Source organism: Thunnus albacares, chromosome 14 (assembly GCF_914725855.1).
Source record: "Thunnus albacares chromosome 14, fThuAlb1.1, whole genome shotgun sequence".
Classification (NCBI taxonomy): Eukaryota; Metazoa; Chordata; class Actinopteri; order Scombriformes; family Scombridae; genus Thunnus; species Thunnus albacares.
The window spans coordinates 6,602,638-6,626,923 of record NC_058119.1 but is presented as its reverse complement, the minus strand read 5'-3'; the positions used below and the strand labels follow the sequence as shown (position 1 = coordinate 6,626,923).

At 39.5% G+C, this 24,286-nt stretch overlaps 1 protein-coding gene across 2 annotated transcripts in view; it reads right to left on the bottom strand.

Moving 5' to 3' along the window:
* LOC122997342 (kinase non-catalytic C-lobe domain-containing protein 1) overlaps positions 1-24,047 on the bottom strand; it is a 42,038-nt gene extending 17,991 nt beyond the window's left edge. Inside the window, exons 1-15 of one of the 2 annotated variants that reach the window (XM_044373426.1) lie at positions 22,811-24,047; positions 18,537-18,735; positions 15,326-15,384; positions 13,325-13,471; positions 12,076-12,193; positions 11,846-11,985; positions 10,127-10,759; positions 8,839-8,953; positions 8,534-8,605; positions 8,334-8,395; positions 8,079-8,237; positions 4,652-4,729; positions 4,390-4,477; positions 3,919-4,111; positions 2,672-3,378 (exon numbers count right to left, since the gene is read on the bottom strand). In XM_044373426.1, coding sequence (XP_044229361.1) covers positions 2,672-3,378; positions 3,919-4,111; positions 4,390-4,477; positions 4,652-4,729; positions 8,079-8,237; positions 8,334-8,395; positions 8,534-8,605; positions 8,839-8,953; positions 10,127-10,759; positions 11,846-11,985; positions 12,076-12,193; positions 13,325-13,471; positions 15,326-15,384; positions 18,537-18,735; positions 22,811-22,915 — 2,875 coding nt within the window. In that variant the 5' untranslated portion in view covers positions 22,916-24,047. The remainder of the gene's footprint in view (positions 1-2,671; positions 3,379-3,918; positions 4,112-4,389; positions 4,478-4,651; positions 4,730-8,078; positions 8,238-8,333; positions 8,396-8,533; positions 8,606-8,838; positions 8,954-10,126; positions 10,760-11,845; positions 11,986-12,075; positions 12,194-13,324; positions 13,472-15,325; positions 15,385-18,536; positions 18,736-22,810) is intronic. The other variant, XM_044373427.1, reaches the window with a different exon arrangement.
* Positions 24,048-24,286: the final 239 nt, after the last annotated feature.

Sequence of the window (24,286 nt, the reverse complement as noted above, 5' to 3'; positions counted from 1 at the left end):
GGAGAGCAGAAAGGAGAGAGACAGAGAGGGAGCAGGTGGCGCTGTTTATTTCAGTAATAATAGCAGTACACTTTATTGCTGATAGAAAATATTTTCAAAGACTATTTTACTAATCCACCCTCCTATGTGGAACAAGTACCTTCTTAATGCTACAGTTCATACATTAGTTAACTATTTTATTTTCTGTTTTACAAAGGTGAGAAAAAAAATCAAGTCCTTTATAAATGTTGTATCTGCCTTTTCTGAGCAGGAAAACCAAAAATGCCTTTTTGTTTGTGGATTTTGAAACGAAAATCAAATCACTACTCTGTTCTCATTCCTTTAATTTCTGTTTCTGAAAATAACAGAACAAAACCACCAGAATTTCAAATAACCTACACATTGCAGTACATTATCTCAAGGTGCTATTCCTTATACCTTCACATCATGTCACTGGTGCTCTATTATCATTCAGCTGTTGAAATGGTTGCTTGCAACAGTCATTATTGCCTTATTTGGTATATGTGTGTAATGATTTTTTTTAGACATACTCTGTAATGATTTTGCATGTAGTCCTCATACAGGAAATTTATGATGGAAATAATGATATTTAGCATTACGCGTTGCATTGGGATGTGAGTTGCAGATTTGAGCATCAGTGTAAGGGCTAGTATGGCATTTGTAGGCCCGTGTCATGCCCATGGTGTCAGGTTTTGTGGTTGTGTCTTTGTAGAATGTATGTTGAGCCTGTACGTTAGCAATAAGTTAAAGTGGGAGGAGGGGGGCACTTTAAGTGCTGTCACCCTAGGGCTCCACACTGTGTTAATATGGGCCTGCTGTGAGCATGACTGTAGTGTTATTAACCAGCTTAGACTACGTCCACAGTAATACGTTTTCATTTTAAAATGGTGTTTTAAAAGCTAAAACAATCTCTGTCCACACAAGTATTTTAGCATTGTTTCAGAAATAATCTCCATCCATACTAACATGCCTGAAAGAACCGGTGTTCCATGTAGGGCTGATAACGTGTAATTTTCGCAAATCACACGAATAATAGCTTGCCTCCTATGCATGTAGGCAGTAGTAATATTGTAAAATGCAGAATTTAACTGCACAACAGCTGCTAGCATAGACAACAAGGTCAGCAATGCCTGTAATCCGTTATCCACGTTGAATTAACCTCTGGTAGTCAAGGCTGATGTTGTTTGTTTTCTTCTGGAAAAGGGTCACATGATAGGGTCTGACAAATCGGGGAAGGACATGTCGTGACTGATAAGGCCATGGATGTATAAAGAGAACTGGATACAGCATCGGAGGTGGGGCCCTGTTCATTCCAATGAAAGTTGCTCAGTGGTGCATGAAGCAAAAAAAGTTTGACTTCTGGATATAATAGAGCAAGCGCACCAGATACTTCCACCGGCCAAGCTGGCTGACTTCTGGTTTAGCCCTCCACCAACTTGAATGGGGTTGAAATAATTCAATTATGCGGCTCTTCTAGACTTTCCAAATGTTATTGGACTGAATGGATCAAATCTGATGGTGAAATGATTCATTTCACGGGGCTTGTAACGCTCAAAAAATGTATCCACTGATTTACAGACATCTCTTTCACAATGAAAGTCTCGGAAAAAGTGTTTTTGGGCCAATGTGCATCACGTGACAGACACTGAAGTTGTAATTACATAGTTTGGCCACTGTATCAAATTGGCTTCAAGGCCTGGCGCTGTTCCTTGGGGCTTGGATAAGATCCAATCAGGCAGCGAACGTGGGTGTCTGCGTCATCATTTTCAAAAGTCTGTATCTGCCCAGCAGCATTTTCAAAAGTCTCCATTTTAGGGGTTCAAAAATGGCAGAGTAGTGTGGACATTGGTGTGAACATAGCAAAAGTTATGTTTTAAAATGAAAACATATTAGTGTGGTTGTAGCCTTAGACACAGGGTTGTCTATTCTCTGTAACACTGCAGGCAATTTACTTCTCCCATCCACTGGCATGTTCTGTCAATGGATGGCAGGAGAACTACAGGCAGAGTTTTGGATGAGATAAAGCTTTATGCTTTTCTCTCCACTTGAGGGCATCTTGACAGCTCAGCTTCTATAGCTGAGAATTGTATGATGGTGAGCCAAATAACCTCCCACTACATGCTATATGTGCAGTGGATATACTGTAAGTACATAAGAAGCATAACAAGCCTACAGTATCAGCATGGTTACCAGAATATTATTTTAATGAAACCCTCAAGGAACATTCTCCAGATGTTCTGTGGAAGTATGTTAAAAATAACCTTAGAGGGGAAAGAAGAAAAAGCTTTCCCTTAAAGCATGCTTGTATGTTTTATAAAGGTGTTCTTGGTATTTTCTGGTGAACAAAATTTGAACATTCCCAGAAAACATTCAAAAATATCACCAAAAAGGAAATTTAAGCAAACAAGAATGTTAAATGTTTGCTGAGTACATGTGAGCATGTGGCAGTGATCTTTCTGTCAATACGAATGGTGCCTAAGTGTTTTTCATTTTATTAGACTACACATATCACCACATAGCACTTATACATCCTACAAAATATATAATTTAATACAGAGACATTATTGTATAGATATAGATATAATACATAGCTATAGTTGGTTTGCACCATTGCTGGGTAAAGCAATGAGGCAATAAGAAAATGAAATCACAGTGATCCAAAGATACATACCCATGGCAACGTCTTTGTGTCCATTCTCCAAATACCCATCAAGTGAAAACTCTCCCTTGAGCAGGTCAATCACCTCCTGTAAGGCAGGGTGGACTTTGTGGGAGGTGGACCCTGAAGGAGACTGGTTTTCACCTTGTGTCCCTGCAATTGTTTGTCCATCATAAGCTCTGGGCACACTGTGCTCCAAGGGGCTGTCAGAACTGATGGAGCTACCATTGAAATGAGATGATGGTGGGCCATATTCCTGGGATTCAGACCTCCCAGGAACAGTCTGACAGTTAATAAACGGACGATCAGTGCTTTCTGGAACTGTGATTAGTCCCTGCAAAGACTGCATGACCAGTGACAGATTTATATCCAAGCCAAGGAGAGACTCGGGAGCCCTGACCTGTACAGGCACTAAAGAAAGATGTCCTGTTGTGGGATCCTGACGGAATAGGTAATTGTTGAAAACACCACAACTGTTGAGGTTAGAGGATAATGGCGGAGGAAGAGAGACTTCAAGACAAGAAATATTAGGGAGAGTAGAGATAGAGTTGACTGGCAGAGTTTTATTTATGACGACCTGATTAACAGGGTCCAACTCTTCTGTATGTAGACTGGGTTCATTCTGTGTAGGATATGGGTCCTCAGAGTGTGCAGTAAAGTCAAGATCAAGGCCTCTTTCCTCCATATGTTCACTGCTTTTTTTGAATCCATCCACAGTCCTGTGAACCATATAACATCTGGTTAAGTTCCTCCATTAGAATATTTATATGTATTAGTATTACAGCTATTGCTACTTTCTCTTCTCATTTGTTTTTTTTAATATTTTCTCATATATTTCCTATAATTTTATGATATGATTCAATTGTGTTGCTGAGTACCATGAAAAGCGTTATATATGGTTGTATCATTGTTGTTTACAGCATCTACTGTGTGTGTACATTTTGAAAATTTGTAACTTTGGCACACCCTAGTGGAAGCAGACAGAGATGCACGTTGCCCTCTTATCCACTGAGATAAATGGACTGAAGCCCATTGGGACTGTCTAATCTCTCTACAAACAAAAGAAAATATGCAATCTGATCATTTGTATTATTCATATTCACACATATTCTTTATATTCATTTGAGAGGCTGGAACCAGAGAATTTTTCATTTTTTCTTAAAAAATGACAAAAAATGATTAGTTAATTAGCAAAATTGTTGGCAATTAATTTTCTGTTGATAAATTAATCGACTAATCATTGTAACTGTATTCCTTACTCTTCAATGGCAGCTCCAAGGTTTTGGCTCTCCTCTTCTGAGTCCTCTTCATTGGTCAGGATGATGGGGGTGAAGTGTGTTGCGGTGGAAGTGAAGGCCTCTGGGAGTTGTAGTTCCTTGTGGACTGGATAGCTGTGGGGAACAGGGCCAGGCACAGGAGCCAGTCGGCTCTCAGTGGCCATGGGCACAAAGCCTACACACAGTTACAACAATGCCAGTTACAATATCAGTGATATTGTCTCATGCAATGCACACTGGTAAATGTTTGCAATATTAGGAAGAGGCCATGAATCCTAATACATGCTTTTTAAATCAGTCATGAATGTCAAAAGAAAGACAAAAATAAGATGCAACTCAATAATAATAATACAGACAGTGCATCTGTTAGTGTGATTCTTCCTAATATATGTTATATTTCAAGGTCCACTATATTGCATGAGGGCCATCCAAAGTAAAATGAAGCTGTCATACCACTATTGATTTGTGTGGTCTCCTCACATGAGTTTTGATGAGCGTCATCTGCACTCAAATCCTCTCCATCAGTGGATTTTGAGGGTGGCTGAAAGAGAATTCAATTGGTTCATTACACTAGAGACAGATCCTCTTTTTTTAATCAGACAAAACATGACAACCATTGGGAAACACACTGATACAGAGACTCACAAAATAAAATAAATGAACAGATGAAGATACATAGGTGCAAATGTATCTGGTGGAACAAACTAAAGTTTACCGGGTGAACTCTGCTGAGGAGCTCGTTCCACACAGCCTCAGCATCTGTCCCTTGACGTGATAAGTAGTCACGACAGCTCTGAAACAGATCCACATGAAAACAGGTGTGTTAACAATGTAGGACACTTCACACATAATCACACACACACACACACCATTAATGAATTCATTCTGGCCTGGAATAAGTGAAGGGTTTGACTAAAAATAAAACATCCCATACGTATGCAGAGAAACTAACTGCTACTTTTACAAAATAATAGACGACAGCACTTTTACAAATTGGATTCTCTATATTTCAATTACAAGTGTTTTCCTTCTATAGAGGATATGCTGCTCCTTTCTGACTTTGCAATATCTGCACATTGATATGCAAAATCAAATCAGGACAGAAAACTTTTAGATACAAGTAAATGCAATTTAAAGTGTTTTCCAGAGCAGGACATAATAGACAGAATATAAATAAATTGAAATACAAGGGAAACTAAAAGAAGCAAGGGCTAAACTCCCTTTTTCTAGAAGAAACATTATTGTGGCAGTTTTTATTGTGTAAGCATATTTATAGGAAATTATTAAGAGACAGGACACAATTAGACACACACACAATTAGAAATAGTTTTATAAATGTGGTGGGAATGGAACTAAGAACACACGTGGAGGGCTTCAGCTCAAAGAGCAAGGTATATCAAGTAAAGGATTTTAACTTCTTATAGCAGGCAAGAAGTGGTTAATCTGAAACTCTGGAACTCAGAAATTGGATGCTGATTTTGTACATCATCTTTGTTGAATAGAGCTAAAAACCTGTCAAGTCAGTATCGCTCTACTCTACTCCCGCTCCTCTGGGTAAATATATTTTCCCCACCCACCCGTCTTACACTGTTTGAATATGAAAGATAGATGGGAGGGGGAGGCGTCTGTTAAAGCTCTCAGCCTGTTTGTGCTCAGTTAAAAACACATAACCTAGTTATGTTTTGTAAAAAGAAAAAGAAAATCAATAAGAAAAGGAGAGATGCTCATCAAAGTCATTCATCAAGTCAAGCTGTCATTTCTATGGGCAGAACTAGAAACTGAATTTGAATCATTTCTATTTGAATTTGAATTGTTAAACTTGAATAATTGCATTGAAATCTGAATCTCAATAGTATAATTTGAAATTGAAGTTGTTAGATTGAAACTGAACTCCACTAAACTTGAAACTGAATGTAATATTATGAAATTGAATTCAGTTCCTCTGAAACTGCATGTGATTCTCACTGAAAATTAAACTCTCTTTATACGTCCACATTCAGTTCTCTCAGTTCAATTTCAGTTCACTGCGACACACATCCGGTTGTTGAGGAAGAGCAATCAAGTCCAGATTCACAGAACTCCTTTTCACAAATTGTAACGACAGGCACTTTTCATTTATTTATTTATTAACGTGTCTCTTTGCTTCCCTCAGTCACGTCTCTTCCTCATGTCTCAGCTCCTCCCAGTGAAAGGAAGAGATGTGAGGAAGAGACATGAGGACGGAGGAATTTAAATCACTAAAAGGGAAGAGACGCTCACTCCAGCGTCATTTTGAGGAGACGACAACTACTCATGATGTACAGAACCTGAACAGTCAAATATGTAGAAATTATTAAGTAATAGTTTAAACTCTAAAGTTTAAATTAAAACTTTAAACTGTTACTTAATACATAGTGTTAGCTGGAAGGAAAACACCTGATAACTGCTGCAATGTTTTATCATTTGTTTACAGATCTATAGCAGTGTCTGTCTGTCACAGCATAAGACAAAATAGACAATTTAAACCTGTTAATCACTGAAAGAACAGAACTTTAAATGAAATATTGCTTATTTAGTTTGTGAAAGTCTGATGTCCTTTTCAGGCTCAGGATGCTGGCTCAATCCCAATGTCCCCCCCTAAACCCTAACTCAACTGACGTCACCTGCTAAGTGCTTGAGTGCGAGAGGCTGCAAGGGCTCAAAATGGTATAAATAGGAATGGGACAGCACTTTATGACATATCATGTTACCTTGACAACACTAAAACATGTTATGTAGGATTTGGGGTTTTGGACTTTCTATTTTATGTTTTTTACTTTCTTCATGCACAAGGCACTTAAGATTCAAGATTCAAGACTTTACTGCCATATCAACATGATTGACTGCAATTTGTTTTAGTGGGTTCACTTAAACAGAAACAGAAAAATGACTGACTGCCTGATCTGAACGTCATTCAGGCTCTTGCCTTACAGAGTGGATGAGCGGTAACTGCATCATTAAGCAAACATTAAAAGGAATGGTTGATGAATAAACTAGGTGTATAATATAACCTATGCTTGCATTCCTCTGATTATATGTGTTTTTTATGTACCATCTTAAGTCCTTGTTAATGTAGTGTTTCTTTGTAAATTTAGACATACCAGCATATCCACTATGCCAGGCTCAACACCCACGTGCCAGTTTGTTTACCGTTTTTTTTTAACGCTTCTGGGCTTCCCCTGGTAATCCCGTATTTAACACTGATTTAACTTCACAACGCTATGAACTGTGGGTGATTCCCTCAGGCAAAGTCTGCAGAGACTTACAGAAAGTAGTGCATAAAGTGCTCAAACTTAACGGGAACGTGCCTCAAACTATGTGAGTGTGGACATTGGACAAAGCTGAAATTAGCAGAAATTAGCTAAGTAAAAAGCACCCCATGGATCAATGGGAGTGAAGGAAATGGTCAAAAACATAGGTGCTGATTGGCCGAAAAAGAGTTCTGTTGAATCTGCACTCGATTGCTCTTCCTCAACAGCCAGATGTGTGTGAGAGAGAGAGAGAGCTGAATTTTCAGTGAGGCTCAAATACAGTTTCAGAGCAACTGAATTAATTTTCAAGTTTATTGGAATTCAGTTCGAAACTAATAAATTCAATTTCAAATTATGCTATTCAGATTCAGTTTTTCAATGCAATTATTCAAGTTGAGAAATTCAACAAATTCAGTTTCAAGTGACACATATTTCTGCCCGCACAATTCTCTCATGCAGTTGGTTTGTACAAGTGTTTTTGTCAAACCAAACTGAAATCCAACAGTTTAAATGCCATATCTGTGTGTTACAACATGGAGCTGAAAACAGAAACACTGTTGGATGGGGATGCTTAAGTCAGAGAGTTCAGTGGGAGCACTGGAATCAGATAAGGATGAGATGATTGAACTACTGGAATGTCAGACACAAGATCAATTTCAGGCCATTGCAGGAGGAAATTGCAAATTACAGCGACTTTGTGCCTGGTAAAAGAAGACTGATTAATAGGGGGCCATATATAAAGCATGAGCTGTCTGCCAGTGTCAGGAATAGGGCCTTGGCTACCATTTGGCTGGCACTTTAGTCTGATATTGAGAAGAAAAGACAATAAAAATGACAACAACATGATTAACAACAATGAATACTAATAATAACCTTTTTAGCCATGACAATGGTAGGTCTCTCGATGGGCGTCCTCTTTGCCATCTCCAGGAGCAGTCTCTTCAGTTTGCGAGGCATCGCCAGCTTTTGATTAGGTGATAAACTGAACTTGGCTGTGGCCCAGAGAATAGCAGCAACCCCATAAACACAAGCCTGTGCCAAGACAGAAGAGAATATCAATGGGAAGAAAACACTTTGATAAGTAAAAGTCAATTGTTAAACAAATGGCAGCAGTTCAGACGGAGAGACCTTCTCAGTTACAATTCCATGTTCTTGATATTCAGGTGCAAGATAGAATTCATCCCGGTGCCCTGTGGAGAACACAAAGTCAGATAGCGAAGTCAGCAAAAGACTAAAATGTGCAATTTCAACAACAACAACCAAAGATTTAAAAAATGACTTAAATACTCTCCAGCAGAGAGCATAAGACAAATGTAAAGTAATCCTACCTATGTTTTTAGGTTTCAAGAAAAGCACCTCTCCTTCACAGCCAACGTAAACTGTGTCCAGGCATAGATAGGCTAATGGAAAAGAGAAAAATCAGCTGCACAGAACAACTGCGAGCAACAAAATGCATGCTATGTAGCATCATTTGCATATTTTTTCCATTCCCTTTTCTCTGACTCCCATCTGGAATTTCCTACAAGCCCATCATTAATTTGAAGGACTGGATATAATATTCAAAAATCTCCACTGGTTTTGCAATAGCAGTTAATATACTTTTGGGTTTTCATGCATGAATTTATGAAATCACCTGGAAAGTCAATGTAGGTCTGCAGCGAGGACAGGCAGGTGTAACACAGAGCCCACAGCTCATTGACTGTCAGCCTCCGTCCACAACGAGTGAGCAGCTCTCTTAAAGAGATCCACTGAATAGAAAATAAAGAACAAACCCAGATTAAAAAAGGAATGAGTTTCAGACTTTGGAGCTTTTTTTGATCCCTCAGCAGGCCTAATTCACTTGAACTGAACTAACTAGACATTTTCCAAATCTATTTTTGAATGTATGAATGCAATCTCCTGTCATGATTTGTCTGTTCACTTGTCCACTTTTGCAAAGAGAACAATGCAGCATTGACATCAACATGAAAACTCCAGCCTCATGTTAGGATCATCCACTGTCCATTGATTGCAGTGATGTTTAGCAGTTTAGGTCTTTTAATGTGCTGTTCTAGACCCAGTTTGTACATCTCATGTGACTTTCTTAAAAATAAATCTTTGAGTTTGCCTTAAAAACACAAGATCAAGCAGTGTCCTGCTTCAAGTGCAGGTGTGTCTGTAATGTGCCATATTTTTTCATTGAAACTGCAAAATATGCCTAAAGGCAATGAGTTTTCAGTTATGCTTAAAGAAGACTCAAAGTTCTGAGTAACTGTGGGAATGGCAGCAGACATTACTGAGCATGTTAAAAAGTAGGTCAACTCTGTAGCATTTTAACTGATATTTACTCTCTGGCAGCCATGTTGGAGACTACATCAACATAATTTAAAGCACTTTTTTTAATAAATGAGCAAAGCAGACCTTGGTCTCATGGCAAACAGCTTATCTTACACTAAGAAACATATCCAGAGTGAAATTGGCTTTACTTAATGACTGATTGCTTTCTACTGTAGCTACTTAGCTAAAAAAAAAAAAAAAACAGCCTCAAGTGGGAAAATTAATTCTTGATCACAGAAATAGTAGTTTGTCATAATCTTGACTCATTGCTCAACCACTAGCTTTCTAAAGAGCTTTCAATCATATTTCACTTCACTTATTCAGAGATTTGGAGTTTACTCTATCTGTTGTCATGAGTAGCTCAGACAACACAAGCTAGTAAATTGTCCAGGAGTTAAGAAAAGATTATTTTTTGAAACTAAAAAAAGTCGACTGATATCTCTAAAGCTACTTCTCATAGCAATCTATCTTAACACATAAAAACGGTACTATCGCAGCAATTCCCATTTCACATCTGACCTACATCCCTTCCAATTAAAAATCTGAGAAAATCTAAGATGCAACTGCAAAGACATAGATTAAAGAGCCATCTGGCACTGGCTAACCTCATCCTGAGATTCTTCATTGAGGCACAGCATGCTTTTGGTCATGTGGTTATTAGGAATGTAGAGGCCGTGGTTCAATGAGTTCAGGTCCCCAGAAGAGTCATGTTCCATGTCCAGCTCCTGACACGAAGTACATGGAGATGCTAAATCCTGGGTACACTCTTTACATTCATTGTCCTGACACACTTGAATATTTGTTTCTCCACTGCATAAGAGATCGGCAGCATCCTCGTTTCCTTGCAACATTTGGTTGTCAGCAAACGAGTTCACACAATCCTCCTCCATACTGTGTGGGTAAGACTCACAGGACCTTCCTCGGTTGAGTCTACGTATGTTGCTCCACACAGACTTGCAGCCCAAGTGTTCATCTGCTCCTATCTCAGTGAGGTCCGATACAGGTATACTGATATCTCCATGAGTTGGAGGGGAAAGGCAGGGGGGGTTGTTGGAGTCTGGGACGGAGCAGGAGCGGTTAAGCGCCCCTCTCACCCGGTTCAGTCTCTGCTGGGCTCTCCTCCGCACTGGGGAGCTGTTGTGAGACCGGCAGTCCAACTCATCCATCAAGACCATGCAGTCTCCGTCACCGCTGTCCATATCCTCCGCCCAGAGAGAGGAATCCCAGCCTGCACACACCTGCAGATTGAGTGTTAAGCATACAATTATTTGTTTCAGCTGTTCTAAAGGCAGACATAATCTTAAATATGCTTCAATGGATGTAAAACAGGAATGCAAAATGGAAGTGGAAATGAAATAACTGGTTAAAAATGTTAACTCTTGTGCTTGGAGGCCAGCTGATTAACTTACTTAGATTAGAAAACAAACCATAATGATTGAGATACCAACATGAGGAGTTGTTTTTGTGGCATAAACTGTGCAAATTGCAAAAGTAATGGATGGAAAATGTTCAATATCCGAAGAAGGAAACTTCCCATTCAGCACAGAGTTCATAATTATCTAGACATCTGGTCTGGCACTCTGGATTTTAATAAGGTGGTGGATAGTTTTGCACAGAAACTAGTGACAAAGAGCCTGTTTAAGTGCAAGGTAACAATCACAGTGATCAGTTTGACGTTTACAATTTTAGGTTTGAAGATAGTCTTTTCATGATCTTCTGCAGTTGATAAATTATACTTTTTAAATCCTGTAATAATACAGTTTCCTATAAGTGACATTTTGCCTGTTTTCCCATCTGGCATCTAATATTAGGACATCTAATTTTAAGACATCTTTGGCGTACGTCCAGTGACATTTTGATGACAGTAGAAATTTCATACGTGCTACAAACATCAGGAGTGGGGGGCAGCTGGGTTATTACAGGACAGGTTCACAATTTTTCAAGTCTGTTAAAACAACAGTCAGGCGCCCATATGAACATTGAAACAGGTTTTTCTTGCTGCAATCATTCCTCCTGTTCACACTGACCATTACAAAATCCCTTCATAATGTACTTGAAAAATTGTGAACTCGTCCTTTAACTTGTTCAGGTAAACAGCAGGAATTTCAAACACGCTAATGTTATTTTTTATGCTTTAACATTAATTATGTGAGGTGGCTTCTTTGCTCTTAAGTAATTTCTCACTATTATCATTGCTACTAGCATTCCTCACAGAGTGCCATGTGTCATGTTGGCTCACTGTAACTGTGCTCCACCTTTATAATGCTAGTTAGCAAGTAAGCAGATGCTTCATAAAAATCTACACTAAAACCTTAGTCACATACCTGCTGCCTGGACAGACCATTTGCCTTATAGGAACTGTCAACACACAGGTCTTTGGTATTATCATCTGAGCTCAGTCTTTTGAGCAGACATCTGGGTTTGGGATGCTGCCATCTTGCTTCCCAGGAGCCTTCCTGTCCATCTGTGGAAACACAAAGACAGCAGTTAGTACCAGGAGAAATCACAGCAGAAACAAAATGGTGACATGTGTAAATATAGATGGTAAAATGACCTTGAAAGGTTGATACTGATTCGATTGATAGCACACGTCGTCCAATAGAAGATAGTTTCCGGCACACCGCTGCAGATGAGGTATGAGACAGCCTTGCTTCAGCCAGAGAGAGGATGTCCTGTGGGGGAATTTAGCTTAAATGTTTGCAATATTTTAAAAAAACAACAACATGTAATGCTTATTTTCTAGTCGGCTAACACTTCTTGCCAAATCTGTCTGCATAATTTCATCCTCAGGAGGGGAAAAGCAGAACACAATAGACAATGCATTTGATTAACTACCTCTGTATATGAATATGAAATGAATAAAAAATGCAGAAACAAATTGTGCTGATATTTTAAGATGTGCGAGGGCGTACTGTGAAACATGTAACATGCTTTCAAAAGTAATTAAGAGTTAACTATGCATGCTATAGTAAGCTGCAATCATTTTCTTTTTTGTTACATAGTTAAGTGTTAAGTGATGTAACAATATTTCACGTCCTACAATACTTCTATAACTTATTTTAACACATTCAACCTAAATTTTGTATTATTACTGATATTATGAAGTCTATATTGTGAATGGTAATGAAGGGATTTCTGACTGTCATAGTGTGTGTGTGAGATTTGCACTGACACAGAATTTCCACTTGATGCTGCTCAAGAGCACTGACTGGCTACATGCAGTGCCAAATTAGCTCCTCTAGTCATAAGAGAAAAATCAACTTTAATTAATGCTACAGCCATAATTACTGTAAACACTGTTACATCTCCAAATGGACTGAGTGTGATTCTACAGGACATGTGACTGTGAAGGAATGGTGATGAAGTGTAGTACACTTGTTGTGTAAGCACATTATCAGCTGCAGTCATAATGATGTTCATGTATTTCTCTATGTGTTTTATGTCTATCTTATGCTTTTTGGGGTTTTGTAGATTTCCTTTGCATGTGGCTCCTAAAAGAGTTTGAAAATTGAACTAAGTAACAATAACAATAACAAATAATCACATGTAATCATTATCATTTACTTCATTTACTGCCTTTTTATTATATTATCAATATATCCAATGGAAAACTTTCATTTATCGTCAAATTTAAAATAAGAAATACAGCAATAAGACTAATTATCAAATTTGCATCAATATCTAATTAATTAAATATGCACCTTAATAACACAATGGCTGAAATGAGATCTCTGATTATCCCACACCTGTCTAATGGTGATGAACCGTGCAGCTTTCTATAAATCATTCTCAGGTGTTCATACCTGCAGGAGCGGCCTGTCCTCTGGCTTTTCTTCCTGCATCTGCTCCAACAGCCTCTGGATTTCTACTCCCAGCTCAGCCTCCAACTCTGGCTCGATGACAAAGTTCAGTGCGGCAGAAAGCGTAGAGCCCAGAGAGTAAACATGGCCCTGTGGCCCAGAATAAAGAAGCAGAAAACACTATTATCATCAGGAAGCAGCTGCAACTGTGAATTTACAGTACAGAGCTTACCAAAACGCGCTTTTAGCACTCTAAGTCTGTGAATAACTGTATGAAAAAAAGGCTGGATCCTCTTAGTATTTTGGGCAGTAATTGTCATGTATTGTACACATACATGAGAGAGCATTTGTTTTGCTTTGCTACACTGACACTGGATATTATGGTAAGCTCTAAGGCAGCAGAGGATTTGAACCAGGTGCTTTTGAGTTCATATCCCAGATGTAACGATCACTTCCAACAACTGAAGTGGATTGTACCCATACTTATGTGGAAAACACACGTGCAAGGCAGATCCCACTGTGAGACACCAAAATAGATAAGTAAACACATCAGCTGAAGGCCTTAACTCTTGTTTTGCTTATCGGTCATGTGTAATATCTCCCTTGAGAAAAACACTCGCACTGTGAGAAACATAGGAAGCAGATAGCGAGAGTATAGACACAGACGTATAGGCTGGTATCTGAAGATGAATGTAAAAATTATAGAGATCTATTCAACAAGATGGAGAGAGCATAAATAATTCAATGGAACATTTTTTAAACTCACAAGAGCCAGTGATATTAATACATACATACTGCATTTATTAGATAAGACCAAACCTCACTCAAAGGAAAAACCAGGTCTTGCCAGCGTGTCATGAGATTCAAATGGATGATGAAAAAACGATAATTCTGTTTTTGTTTTGTTTTTTTAAAGTTATTTTTCAAAGAATAATTCTGATTTATTTCATCTGGGGTTTTATTTTTGTAGCTGTGGTCGGACATCTGTTAGGTCAGATAACATTGTACTGATCAAGTGAATTGCTGAGTTTAGTAGCCAGATTATCTTCATCACTTCTCATGAGGACGTCAAACTGAAAACGACAACACTTGAAATGTTAGTAATAAAACCTCTTTGCTCTGGAAAACTGTGTGGCAAACCTGATGTACATAAATTCTACTTTAAAAAAAAAAAAAAAAAGAAAAAGAAGGAATCAAAGCACCAGGGCCTGATGATAATCAGAGTTGATCCAGACAGCAGAGAGGAAACATCAACACTAGCAGCAGCTTGATGTGGTTGGAAAGAGCAGCAATACATATACTCTCTCCTGCACTTCACAGTTCACACTATCTCTCTGCCTCAAAAACACTTTTCTCTCCACCACCTGATCACAGCTGATAACAAGTACATTTGGATCCACCCTGCCCTGGTCCTAACTCGGGTCCCAGATTGGATCAAGTACAAAATATAACAGTGAAAAAAGGAAAAAAGGTTTTAAAAACTGTGATTGATGTTTACAACATACAGATGGTGTCATGGTTTTACCATTCACCTTCATTTTTTCTTCCAAATTAGTTTGGCTAACCTGGAGTTTTGGTTATAATCTTGTTAGCACTGTCACAACATTCCCAGATTTCTCAACTAATAACAATATATTCATTGACCTTAATGAGTATGTTATTTTTTCCAATAGGAATGATGGTCTGCAAGTATGAAAACCCAAAAACCCAATTTGTACTAAACCAGAATAATCTTCTAAGCCACAGTTTTCTTTCTACAACTGCCTCCTCCCTATTTCCCACATTATCAGATAGAGGTGACAGAGGTGAGTTTGTAACTGAGTGATTGTTGGCTTGTGTGGGGAATTCTAGGTGAGGAAAGAGAACAAGCAACACTCCCCACTCTCCCTCAGCAAACACCAGCAAGGTGTCCGAGACTGTGTGGCTATACTGAGTAACTCCCAGGAGTGACTGTGTGCAACTGTGACCAGATTAAAATCTCTAAGGAGATTCAGCATCCCTCACCTCGAACGTACTGCCTGTGTTGTCAAACTCAGGAGGCACAAAGGAGCCCTCTGGATCATCTGCAGGAGAGGAACACACAAATTAACTGCACCATTAAGCAATCAGGTCTGAAAAGCACACATCATCATCTCACCAAAAGGGAGCAAACAATGCATTTGTCATTTGCAGTGAATATACTCTGTCGTATAGCCGCGTCAAGTCTGTAACTGTAACCTACTTGCTAAGCATCCACCGTAATGAGATGCAAATCACAGGAATATGCATCCCGCATGCCGAACCAAAACAGTCCAGTGAGCTAGCGCAACCGCTTCCTCTCATTTGCATAATTCATGTGTCAGAGATAATCCCTGACAAACAAGACAGGAGCTATCTGCAGATCAGAAGACGAAGCAGCCACAGAGGAGAGCTGCTGCATCCTCCTCCTCCTCCTCCTGAAATAGGCCACAGCCCAGACCTGCTACAAGATACATGAAACCAAGAGGCAAACATAAACACTTCAAACTGGACTAAGGACAAAGGAAGTAGAGAGACACATTGAGACAGGGGGAGAAAAAAGGTTGTACCTACAGTTAATAAAGGGGAAGGAGAAAAGGAAGGGGAAGGACGGAAGTAAAGTGGGTCATGACAGATCTGGGTTTGTCTACTGGAGTTATGATATCCCTTCCCAGGTGTAGCAAGGCCAGACTCCATGTCTCTCCTCTCCTCTCTCCTTTCCTCCCCTCATCTCTTACCTTTCTTTCTTTCTTTCTTTCTTTCTTTCTTTCTTATCTTCCTTTGCTTTTCTTCTCCTCTCATCACCTCACCTCTCCTCTCCTCTTTTGCTTTTTTGATCTCTTCTCTTCACATCTCATCTTTTTCTTTTCTTTCACTTGCTCTTATACCCTTTCCTTTTATCCTCATCTTCCTCTCCTTCCCTCACCTCTTTCCTTCCCTCTCTTCTTCTGCTTTTTCCCTCTCCCCTCATCTCATCATGTCTCCTCCTGCATTCCTCTCCTCTCTCCTCCTTTGTTTTTTTTTTGTCATATCTTCTCATCTCCTCTTCTTTTTCCTTTCCTTTCCTCTCCTCCTCTGCATTTTCCATCTCCTCTCCTCTCCTTTATTTTTTTTCCTTTCCTTCATTCCCCGCTCCTCTACTTATCTCTTACCCTTATTCCTCTCCTTTTATAATTTTCCTCGCCTCTCATCTCACCTCCTCTCCTCTCAAAGAGGTTGACAGTTCAAACAAACAAAAGGAGAAAAGGACAGATGGAGTTGAAAAGGAGGACAGGCGTATTAAACTCTTTGTAGTCAGTAGGAACTGTAACACGGTGAAATTGGCAGTGAGTAAGGAGGAGAAAAAAAGACAGTTACTGTCAGTGACGCAGTTGCCTCCGGGGTGATAGTGAGAGCTTGGTGAGTCATGTATGCCTACAGCATTTTAACACAACAGGTAGTTGGAGCCAAGCAGTCTCACTGATTCAACACACTTTCCAAAAAGGGCTGATCATATTTCCCACAGAGCACAGCCGGTCCTGTATTATCAGAAATGGAACAGCTTGCGATGCTGAACCTCATGGGAATATTAGCAGTTTTTCTTGGTCATCGTTGTATGAACGCCATTAAAGGACATTTTGTCACTCTGGCTGGGTGATGCCAACGCTGCCGCATCACCCGCAGTCACACACAACTGCCTTCCTGTTATTACTGCAGTAATTAATTAGCAGCAATGAACACTACTGATCAATCCGTATCTCTGCCGGCCTGACAACAGCTATTCTTTCTGGTATGTGTTTTACCGCCGACTATCATCACTACAGCCCTCAAGGTCATTATACAGCCTTGCAGGGAGAGAGCGTGTTTGTGTGTGAGCATGTGATTGGTCATTGGACTGTGCGTCAGCTTGAAATTTCATCACTATCGCACAAAGAGTTCAATTAAGCGGAATCAATGGGAAACTGTGCAGCGAGTAAAGCGGGGAGCCCGGTGTTATGATTAATGATATAGATGCACTGTGTTCAGCATGAACAACTAACACAAGAAGGGTAATGTGAGCACTGCGGTGTCTTTCTCTATATTCACAGCATGAATCATAGCCGAAGGACTGAAACAATCCAATAAAGCATGACAACAAATGAGGCTACGAAGGATTTAAGGCTGTTTTAGCTGACAGAGTAATCAAAACATCGCTTCAAAGTGTCTCTATTACTGACTGAAGATCTGTGTGGAGATAAAGAATGGATGCAACACTTTAAAAGATACTGCCTGCGTAGTGTGTGTGTGTGTGTGTGTGTGTTTAAGTATACTTTATATGTGTGAGCTCAGGTTGACTGCTGATAGGCTAACCAAGCTGTTACCACAACAACGATCCCCCCGGCAACTCTGACACCTCTGATCTAATCAATACTTATCAATTTCTGACACTTGGCATCAGGGCATGGAATAAGTGTGTGCTACAGCGTGTATGCTCGCATGAGAGTGACAGTGATAAGATAGAGAATGAGATAGAGAGAGAAAGAAAAATGAAGAATATCAGGAAAAAGGAATGACAGAAAGACAAGACAGAAGACGAGGAGAGGTGAGGGGTAATAATTCCTGATAGGATTTTTTTTTTTCCATTCGACGTTGACGGGGCCTCACAGAGCTGTGAAGGAGAAAGATGTCGTCTGTGCAAATCAGAGCAGACCTGCAGACCTCGGCAAAGCTTAACAGATCCCGTGAGATGCTGATGGAGTCATTTCAAGCAGGAATTTGTAAATTGAAAGTGATAAAGATCAGGGCAGCAAATCACTAAAGTAAAAGGTGCTTCATATCTGCGTCAAACAGAGAGCTTCAGCTGCAGTCACGAAGGGACAGAAAAACCAACCCCACACATCTTAACTCTGCAATGCAGGTTTGATCTGGGATAAAACAGATTCCTTCTGCCTTCTGAGTGTTCAGCCATGAACTTGCGCTAGTGTGCCAAAAAATATAAATAAAACTGATACATCTGCAGCTGTAGCCCCATCAGTAGCATGTAAGATTTAACAGGGCTGCCATTAGCTACATGACTGCTACAACTAAAATCCAGTTAAGAAACAGAATATAATCCAACAAATGTCATGCAAAGAATAATAAACAGAGAGAAGGGCCTATAATTATGGTAAGTGCAAATAAAGGGTTATCAAATATCCTAAATGTGGTGTAATGATTGTACAAATATATAAATGACAGTGTGTCCATGCTGTAGACTCACCACTGAGCTGCTCCATGAAGCAAACATTCCCATGGGCGTTGAAGGCCAGAGTGTCTGGTGTTATACACAGGGTGTGGAAGAGGTGGGAGGGTCTGATGCTCTGCAGGGCCAGAACGCACTCTGCACACACCGCCCACACCTCCTCCTCAGACAGACAGCTGTCCCGCAAAGACAGGATGTCTGCCAGAGACACGTTTTCCTGTCGACACACACACACATAGAGGTACGTACCGGTAAGGAGAAACACTAATGCGCACTTTCATGCTTGTGAGATCCACCATAACCATAATGCAATGCTGTGTTCAGTTGAAAAACAAGCAGGGTTGTTTGGATTTATTAAACTGTGTGAAAGTGTAAAGGGGAAACCTAAACTGCATCAGTTCTATGGTTAAATGCAGTGCTTGGGGTGAAGTGTTAATGAAGAACATTTTGCACTTCACTAATTCCCTGTCTTAAGCATGATTCAGCCTTTTGTTGAAGTTTTTCATTATTAGGGTGTAGCTTAGTGAGGTTGACAAAAGAGGCAGAGCAGAAGGAGGCAGAATACAACAGCCAGTCAGCAACAGCGTTGCCAGATGTACAATAATTATTGTATTTGTATGATATGTGTTTATGTATCTCTTCTCACATGACGTCTTCCCAGCCAATCAGACTACACCCTTCCACGCATCATATATCTACGTCAGCAATTTTTTATTTTTATTTTTTTAATAATGTGGCTAGATTTGTAGATGGTGTCAAAAAGTCATTCATCACAATAAATACGTGTTTTCTGAAAATTACACATTTATGCCTATTTGTTCTCTTGGTTATGACTCACAATATTTTCCTCAAAATACGATTATTTTAAGCCTCTGGTATGATACTTTAACATTTCCCATCTGGCAACACTGGTCAGTAATGGTTATTTCAAAAATTCACATCCATTGAGTCAGACTGGGATAGTTCTGTACCTGAAATAGAACAGCCCAACTCCAATCTGACAAGACAGTTTAATACAATGATTTAACTAATTTAGGGAGTTGGGTGTTTCAATGTAACACCAACACTTTCTGGAGAATATCATATATTTTGAGATTCATTCACATTTCTTACGCCCCCGACAAGCTCCTAAACACAGCATCAAATAAGAGTTTTCTTCTCAATTGCATTTCAGTCAATCAACTCGTGGAGCTGATTTATTAAAATGTAAATACAGAAGTTGAGAGTGATGATCACACACTCTCATCTGACCCTTGGAGAAATCTACAGGTGAATGCTGGGGTGGAGGTGGTGCTGAAGTGCCACAACAAACAGTGCTGATGCAACCAGAGGATCTGAACATGACAGATTTTTGCTTGGAGGTGGGTGGCATGAATAAATCTTATCATGTATATGTAATTATATGTTGGTGTTGTTTTAAAGTTATTTTTGTTCTGCAGCATGTGACCTCAAACATACAGCCAGAGTCACAGAAAGAACTATCTTCAGAAAAAAATGAACAAGGAGTCCTGCCACAGATGGTTTGGCCTCCACAGAGCCCTGATCTCAACATCACGGAGTCAGTCTGAGATTACATGAAGAGTAAGTCCATTATCACACATATGTTGGTTGAGCCTGACTTTAACAAAAAAATAAAAATGACATGCTGTTCTCTACTTAGCAAGTTGTAAGTATTGGCAAATTTTCATACAGAAACAAAGAGTTGCTTAACAAGTAGGAAACACATTCTATAGTCTGAAAAACTGAAAAACACCCCAGAATCCCTGTTAGTGATCTCAGCTGGGTTGCAATGATCTCTCTGCAGGACAATGACAGCATAGCCTGCACACAGCAGTGCTGCTGCTCATCCAGGTTGTCACTGTAAGTTTTAATTATGAGTTGCTGTGTGGACATTAAAAAAGGGGAAAAAAGAAACAACCATGATTAAACTGTTGGTTCTGTGACAGTTGATTAAGATCAACAAATTTAAGGGGTTAGTCCTATCAACTACTATTAATAAACAATACCAACATGATGAAAACTAGTACAAACTACAGGGCCTAATGATAGGTCAAAACATAATTTAACACGAGAACTTGTCTTTCAACCTATTGGCACATTTGACTGTGTATTGATCACGGCATTTGTGGAGAGTTGTTGGATAATTTCACAGCACGTTGGAACAGAGCTGCAAAACAAGAAACTGAAAGCTGAACATTTTAACACGTTAAAAGTATGGAATTCATTTTGACCAACACTGCTGTAAAATGCTAAATTATCTCAACCATGGTCTTGTATTTTTACAGTAATTATTCAGATGCATCACAAAATTTTTAAAAAGTATAAACGTAGCACCTTGAATCTACAGCCGTGCCTAATTCTGACATGAACAGCAGAAAATCCTGAATTTTCTTCAACAGCAAGGACATTTGGAACATCAAGTACAAAGAATCCTGCACACACACAAACATCCTTTACATGCCATAGAGTGATGGAGTGACTCTACACCCCCACATGTACACACTGTATCATCTATGATCCACTATTACCAAATGGCCCCATTAATCCTGGCGAGTGCAGTGATCTCAGAGATTCCATGTAGCATCTAGCATAATGCTGCGGTCTGATAATTACAGGATCTTCTGTTCCGATTGCAAGTGAACACAAAAGCTGGCCTTAGCTCAGATAGAGGGGTGGAAGTAGGGGGTGTTGGGGGTTAGAGATGGCATCACAAAGCAGTAATTGTCACATACTAAATCCAGTACAGCCATTACCATGAACTTACCATTTTTTCTTCCGTTACATTATTTATATCACACCACTGTGTTTCTGAATGAGTTAGACATGAGTTTCCCTCAGGTTAGTGAACCAGGAGACCTTCAATGACCACGGGAGAAGTGCACCTATCTGTTTCGCTACTTAACTCTCTTGTACGAGACTGTGAACTGCAGATTGTGAACAAAGCATATTGATGTGATCTATTGGGGTATAGAGCACAATTACAGGGCAGAAAAAGTGCCACTTCAAGCAGCAGCAGCAGCAGCCCCATAAATAGGCAGTTTCCCCTGAGAACAGTGCAGAGGAAAGCTAAAAGTCTCTCTCGCCCCCCTCAAGTTAAATATGCTGTCCTACATAAGTTTGCCTCTGAGCTCCGAGGTTCTGAGAAGACTGGTGGTGTGCTTCCTGTGTCTGCACGCTGGGACCGAGAAGAGCAGTGAAAGAGAACGAAGTACTGACAGATGGGTGTATTTGTGTTGGATTGACTTTCAAAAGTTTGACTCTATTCAGACAGTTTGTTGATAGGATATTAACTGAGACCATAGATGGATCGTACAGCCTGATTCTTAATCCCATTTGTGTAATTCTCTTAACTGACATTTCTGTTGAAAATGTCTTACAGATTCTAAACTACACTAAATATTCCATTTGAAGTAACCAATCTGCTCAAAAATAGTGATAATGAAAAGTCATTTTTGACATTGGAAAAACAATCTCACTACAAGGTCCATTTAGTAGCTGCTCTAGAGCTTTTGTTCATAGCGAATGGTCTTCCTCTGCTAATGGAGTTTACTCAGTTGTCAGGGAATTATAGATGTCCAAACTTCCACTTTAAGGATGTCTTGTCAGTTGAGAAAAATAACCTTACACAAGGTCCATTTAGGTCAACAGTGATGTGATGAAAAGCTCCAGAACAGCTTCTAAACGGACCTTGTATTAAGATTGTTCATCCTCATCAATAAAGTTATAGAAAGGAGTTAAAGAAACATAACAGGTCAGAAAAAACAAAATATATATAGAGAGAATAGTAGCATGTTTCACCATTCATTTATGAAATAAACTGACAAATTCAGGTGCCATTGAAACATTGTAGAAATACCAGGCCTCAAGGAAGCCTCTGCGCCTGGCTTTAAAAGCCTAATCAGGTTGAATACCATCATGATATTGAAGGAAAATCCTCCTCAGTGGCCTAATTATGAAACTAATGTAATTTAACCAACATGAATTAAATATGTTTGCTTAAAAAAGACATGAAAGAACAATGAAGACAGTGTCTGTAAGCTTTTTTTGCTCTATCTGTGATGGAACATCTTAATATAAGTTTACAATAGCTACAGTAATGGGGAATTTAGCCCACCCAGTTGCCCCATAAATGACTTGAAATCATTGAAAACAGTTATTTTCAAGTCAAGATAATATATATATATATATATATATATATATATATATATATATATATATATATATATATGTATGTATATATTAACAGCGTTGCATTTAATCACAACTTCTTCAAATAAAGCCCACTGTCTCACCTCATCTTCCAGCAGTGGAGGCAGATGTTCCAGTTCAGAATATCCGTCTCTTTCTTCAGCTTTCCCCAAGTATGTGACCGCCGCATCACTCCCCGAAGTCTCCATTTCATCAAGTTTGACTCCCTCAAGTAGTAGCTACAGCGAATTTCAGCCCAGACAACAATGTTTCCAGTCCAGACATATGGCATGCCTGAGCTCTCGGGGAACACCGAGCACAAACGGGGGTCGACTACTTGCTGCAGTCCAGCAGTCAGTCGATGGTCACTGCGGGACACTCGGGTCCAAAAAACAACGCCGGAGAGAAGGAGGGAAGAGAGCGAGCTCTGCGCCTCAATCGACCGTCTTCAGCGTGTCGGGGGAGGCGGTGGTGGTGGTGGGGTGCTGGCCAGTGTTTGAGGCTGTCATGACTACTACACCTCCACACAACAGGCGACACACTGAAGGCGATTATGAACTGCAGTTTTCTCAATCCTCCCTTCCTGGCGGAGGAGCCAGAGCTGGCAGAGGAGAGGAGCTGCTGCCTGCATGCCACAGTTGGCTCCACGCCTCCGTTCTCAGTGCAGTTTTGAGTGACTCATTTTCATCACTTGGTCCTTATTATCTCTGCTTATTCCTGTGATCTGGCTTTGACAGAGCTGTTATGCCATTAATATGCGCAGTGAGTTTAACTATTCCGCTGTACTGTTCATACTATGGCTAAAGAGTGCTTAGTCTTATAATACTACTAGTAGGACATTTATCACAATAACCTAATATTCTGTTAGTGTCAAATCTATTGTAACATTTTTATTGTCTTTTGAGTGAATACTTTACCAAAGTTACAAGTGTTTCCAAAAACTATATCATGAATAAACAAAAAGGTGTAGTCCTTCATCCTCTTCAATCCCTCTCTTGAAAGGGTTAGTTCACTCAAAATACAATAAAAACATGTCTCACTTACCTCTATAGCCATGGAGATAGCTGGCCAATAACAATTCAAACTGAAAGCCCACTCACTTGATTTTTTCTAGAGCTGTCAACCATGTCACTATCATTAAGCTCATTTGCTGTTACAATTTCAATTTCAACCATAGCGCTTTTACGCCTTCTCATCTGTATTGGCTCAAAAGTTAAGCATGACAGTTCATTCCTGACTGTGGACATAGTAGTTTAACAAAACCAAAAATCCTTGCTCAGGTTGCATGTTCACAGATTCATCTCCATGACAACTGGGCTACAGTCATTTCATCCAACAAGGTGAATGAAATAAGGTGCTTTGTAAAACTGCTATTTCCAAGGTCACAAATAAACTTTCATACTTGCCATGAAGATAGATAGATAGATTGGTTTTAAGTGTCTTTCAAAATCTACAAACCTTCTTGTTAGCATCTTCATTGAAACAATCTTGAAACTAAAAAGAAATAGTCCCTATGGAAACTATTTTAACAAGAAAACATGATGATGTAAATAGGGGTGAAGACAGATGTTTAAGAGGTA